Raw genomic sequence first — 4,856 nt, 5'->3', positions numbered from 1 at the left:
CAAGTCCCAGAGGTTGTCATTCTTACTGTAGGACTTGTTATTACAAGCTGCTCAGGTTGTTACTTGGGACTTTGTAGTGATTATTCTCTTATATGGGACTTGAATGTAATTCTCTCAAATAAATTCTTGCGAATAGTATATTCAAGTTTATACCCCTATCGATTAAACTCCCGCGTATGATCAAGAACCGCGTCACTGAGCTTTGAATTGAGGCCGGGAGGTTCATGCTTTTGCGGAACAAGAGAATTAAACTTTACCAGATCAAAGATTTTATGTATATATGAATATATGTAATTTTCGTAAGATTATACATTAATGATTAATAATTAATCGTTATGTTGGTGAAATTTTGTCCAAATGCTTTATTTCCATAAAAACTCTCGCCTTTTGTTAAAAGAATAGGAGGAATTGACTTCAAGGCTTTATTTGGTTGGAGGATTGTTGAGAGGAGGGGAGGAGAGGCCAGAGGAGAAGGGAGGGGATAAGTGTATTTGGTTGAGAAAAATAAAGGAGAGAGGAGAAAAAAAATTTGTCTTTTAGTGCTCCTCTCTCCTCCCCATGCTCCCTTCTAAATTTGGAGTTTTTTTTAGAATGGAGAGAAATATTATGTCTTATGTTGACCAAACTACCTATATTAACTTTTCAATATTTCTAAGTTTGTTCATCTTATTAAAATCTTTTTTTCACTTCTTTATCTTTTTAGCCACTAATAATATTTGATAATGATATATAATATTATAATTATATAATATATACATATCATAATGTGTGTGTTATAATTTTTTTTAGTTTTATCATTTTTTTATCGCATGTAAGTGAGGTAATTGGTTTTTTTTTAAATTGATAAATTAAGAAATAATAATTTTGATATAAATATTGTAATAAAAAAATAAATTAGTCTAAATATAGAGATAAGGGCATATTTGTCAATTTATAATTACTTCCCCTCCGCTCTTCTTATGAACCAAACAAGAAATCTTCTCTCTCTTCCCCTCCCCTCTAACCAAACAAAACTATGACCTCCCTTCCCCTCGCTTCCCTTCCTTAATTAACCTCCTCCCGTTAAACCAAACAAAGCCCAAGAGAATATGAGTTACTCTTTCGGTTGTAAATATAAGACTCTTTTTATAGTGTAAATTACACTATAAAAAGGGTATTATATTTAAGATTGGATGAGTATTAAATATGATAACTATTTAATAGAAATTTTGTTTTACAGTAAAATACAAAAACACTTGTTTTAAAGTAATTTATACTATTATTTCCTCTGACTCTATATACATAAGCAAGATTAATTCTAAACGTAAGCAAAGTTTTTGTTTTCCCTGAAATTATAAACCATATGTTTATTTTTATGCTATTAAAATGCTTTTACCTTAATTATCGCGCATTCTCCCTCACTTATTCCTGTTATATATAAATATAAAAAAAAAAATATTTTTGCTTTTTAGCTCATTTTACACGACTTTAATTACTTGCCTTGGTTAGTTAATTAAATTGCTTTCCAAGAACCAAGAATGTCGAGTGGACTGGAAACCAGGAGCAAGGAGAGAGGCAAGAGCCAAGAAAAGATTGGATAGGGGAGAATAAAAGGAAGTGAAGTGAAGCAAGCAAGGAATCATAACCAAAATGGCTCTTCTTTCTTCGATTTCTTCGTCCCCTCGTTCTCCTTCTCCTTTTCTATTCAACCATCTTCTGCATTCTCCTCCTCCTCCTCCTCCTTCTTGCTCCTTCATTTCCAGGCTTTGCTTCACTTCTTTCAATCTCAGCACCCAATTCTCTTCTTCACCCATCTCTGCAATGCCTCCTTCTTCCCCCAAAATCGATACCTCTTTGCTTACCCTCGACGAGTCTTTCTACGACGACGAGCTCTGGGCCGCTTCCTCCCTCCGCGTCCGCTCCTTTCGCGAATTCCCCCCCGACACCTTCGGCCTCCAGGTCAGTCTTCTACTTCCATTTCTTTTATGTTTACAGTTTTCATTATTTAATCACTCAGAAGCAGGGAAAAATTGGGACTACATTTCTGAATTCCCATCTGAGTAGGAATAGCTGAGTCCTCGCACATGGGACCGTCTTTGAAATTTCCCCTTCTTCTTTTTTTTTTTCGATGGTTGAGTGGGGTAGTGGTTCTTGGAATCCATGTAGGTAGTGACTCATTACATTTTCGTACAACGGGATGCATAGCATATTACGGATTCAATGTTGTTTTCAGTTTCTTTTTCCTTTTCCTTCGTTATCAAGGTTATAATTGGTTTCCCGATTTCATTTCATCTTCATTAAGTTTTATTAGGATCTTGTGAAGTGCTTGACTGAGCGCGAATTTGAAGCACTCAAGGAACGTGTTTCAGGGACAAGAGCAGGCCTTAGAAGAGTCTCTTGCATAAATGCTTCCCTTCCGGAATCGCTTGTATCAAGGATTTGCAGTGAATTATGCTCTGCATGTAAGGTTTGTTTCTTTCGCAGATTCTTTTGATCTATCAATTAACGTTTTTCCAAATAGATTTCCTCGAGCCAACTAAGGCATATATCTAATGGCGAGTGTCATTTATTGACATGCATATGTATAGACGTTGCTCGGTGGTTGGGAAATAAACAAGCTGCAAAATGGGTAACAGAGAATGGGAAAATAGTACTAGTAGTTAGTCTCACTCTTCTGAAGCCAGCAGACTCCTAATTTTAAGAAGTGCTAACCCCCTCATTCTTTTCCTTCTCTATCTGGACGTGGTATGAAGAAAATATGTCATAGCTTTGTTCTATCTGCTCGAATAGTATGTCAGATTTTTGATTCCATGTACTAGTTTGTTTGCACAACCTGTGGAATGATCTATGGTTCGCCAGCATAATGATGTACGGCTTCGATTGCAAGTGCAAATGTGTGTAGAATCAAGATATTTCTTGTGTAGTGGACTTTTTCATAATCTGCTAAGAAATCTCCAGTCTGCAGGCTGTTCGTATTCATTAGACAGTCATGGATTCTGGTCCGCTCGCAGTTGTACTTCCAGCTTTTAACCTCAAGCTTATCATTTTAGCATTACAGCGTATTTCTTTGTAGACTTAGCAATCACGTATTAACTTCGTTTAATGTGCTTCCGCTCTGTCTGTCTGATTAGATATTTATATCAGTTTTCAGGTTCTTGTGTCTTGACAAAATTAATTTTATTTTAGTTAAATTTGTAGTTTTCTGCCAATGGAGAAGACAGAATTGTAGTTGGTACACTTGATTTAAATCAGTGCCTCTGCCTACCTGATGAAATTTCAGGAACGAAGCCAGAGGTATATATTCGGGAACATTGTTAATATGAACATCCACATCCACACACACCCATATGTAAATGAGGTCACATTAGATTTCTGCTAGGAATTCGTTAATAATTATTCTGTGGTTGCTAATTCGAATCCATTGATCAGGTAATGGGATCTGATATCACAAGGGCATACCTCAGTAATGTCTGTGTTGCCAAAGAGTTGCAGAGAAATGGGTTGGGCTATGCTCTTCTTGAAAAGGCAAAGATGGTTGCTTATGATTGGGGTAACTTGCATAATAAACTGTATGCTTAATAGATATTGATTTTGTTAACATTTTCACTTTTAAAAGAAGAGTAGTAACTATTTATTTGCACTGTTTTTAAAGTATCCAATTGCCAACGTAATTTTCGGAGCTTGCTGTTTGGTGTAGTCAGATTTGATTAGATATCAGGGAGCCTTTTGTTCTAATCCAGTGAGGCAAACAAGATACCTCTGTCGATCGGAAAGTTTTCTATTGTTTGAAATTCCTTGGTTCTACCTATTTCTTTCCTAACAAGTAAAGGCGTGTATGTTCTCTGGTTCACATGTGAGAGAGGATAATGAATTGTTTGGAGTTCTTCTGGGCAAATATGTGAAGCTTGGAGATTATTATTATTGTCATTAGTGTAGTTACATAGCTGATTTGATTTGGTTGCTTTCTTACACCTACCAATAAGTTGTTTTTCACATCTCATTTGGGTATATAAAACTGAGATGGATGAATCAGCATTAGCTTTTCCTAGTGGAACAGAGGCACCTAATTTTGAAGTTGCTTACTTATTCTCAGGCATAACAGATCTGTATGTACATGTTGCTGTGAACAACGAACCAGCTAGGAAATTGTATGTGAAGAGTGGGTTTGTATATGAAAGTGATGAACCAGCATGGCAAGCCAGGTTCCTTGATCGACCCCGAAGACTCCTCCTATGGACAGGTCTCTCAAGGGCCTAATTTTACTGCCAAATTTTTTCTGTCTATACTATAGAAGCTCACTTTGTCGACAACCTTTCTTCATTCATATTCCATCTTATTCTTCCTTTTTCATTCCAAATCCAAATGTAAATTTTTGTCATAGTAATAATTCTGGATGACCAAGGAATTCTTATGTGCTGATGAATTGAAGTTTCTTTAGTTGAGGAAATACTTAGATTTCGAAGTCCGTTTGCATTAATGCATTATTGTATCGATTCATGAAGATTTTTTTTTTTTCCAAGAAAAGAAAAGAAAAAGAATGGGGAAGCGTTCTCTCTTGTTCGGGATAGAATCCGGGCCTTCACACCCAATGACAAAGAAGGTTCTACTCCTCCGGTCTTAAATATAAGACCTTTTTTGTAGTGTAATTTATATTACAAAAAAGGTCTTATATTTAAGACCGGAGGAGTACTATTTTTCGGTTGCCAAAGGAAATAAAAAACTCTTTTTTCCGCTGTTTGGTTAGATTAGAGGCTATTGATCATGAAATCATCATGCTTGATTATTATTTATTTTTATAATAGATCAAATATTTGATTCATCACAGAACTTCAAATTGAAAGTAAATCAGGAAAAAAAATATCACTATGAAGAGAATA

The 4,856-nt window shown here is 35.5% G+C and overlaps 1 protein-coding gene across 2 annotated transcripts; it reads left to right on the top strand.

The window, feature by feature from the left end:
- The first annotated feature begins 1,552 nt into the window (after positions 1–1,552).
- Positions 1,553–4,305, top strand: LOC114752895 (uncharacterized). Of its 2 annotated transcripts, XM_028941594.1 has the most exons (5): positions 1,554–1,938; positions 2,291–2,446; positions 3,178–3,273; positions 3,409–3,529; positions 4,073–4,305. In XM_028941594.1, exons 1-5 carry the CDS (start codon positions 1,630–1,632, stop codon positions 4,234–4,236), a joined length of 846 nt encoding a protein of 281 aa, XP_028797427.1. In that variant the 5' UTR covers positions 1,554–1,629; the 3' UTR covers positions 4,237–4,305. The 2 variants fall into 2 exon arrangements, with proteins under 2 accessions (XP_028797429.1, XP_028797427.1); XM_028941596.1 differs by lacking the exon at positions 3,178–3,273 and having other exon boundaries at positions 1,553–1,938.
- The last annotated feature ends 551 nt before the right edge of the window (positions 4,306–4,856 follow it).

The sequence above is a fragment of the Neltuma alba genome, unplaced genomic scaffold (genome assembly GCF_004799145.2).
Source record: "Neltuma alba isolate B1F8T4 unplaced genomic scaffold, ASM479914v2 tig00007603_pilon, whole genome shotgun sequence".
NCBI lineage: Eukaryota > Viridiplantae > Streptophyta > Magnoliopsida > Fabales > Fabaceae > Neltuma > Neltuma alba.
This window is presented reverse-complemented; position numbering and strand designations above follow the sequence as displayed.

What these genes read in the sequence shown, in the direction of transcription:
- LOC114752895 (XM_028941594.1), top strand. Translation starts at nt 1,630, where the DNA reads ATGGCTCTTCTTTCTTCGATTTCTTCGTCCCCTCGTTCTCCTTCTCCT. An exon ending in AATTATGCTCTGCATGTAAG is followed by an intron (nt 2,447 to 3,177) that starts GTTTGTTTCTTT and finishes TTAAATTTGTAG; the next exon opens with TTTTCTGCCAATGGAGAAGA. An exon ending in GATGGTTGCTTATGATTGGG is followed by an intron (nt 3,530 to 4,072) that starts GTAACTTGCATA and finishes ACTTATTCTCAG; the next exon opens with GCATAACAGATCTGTATGTA.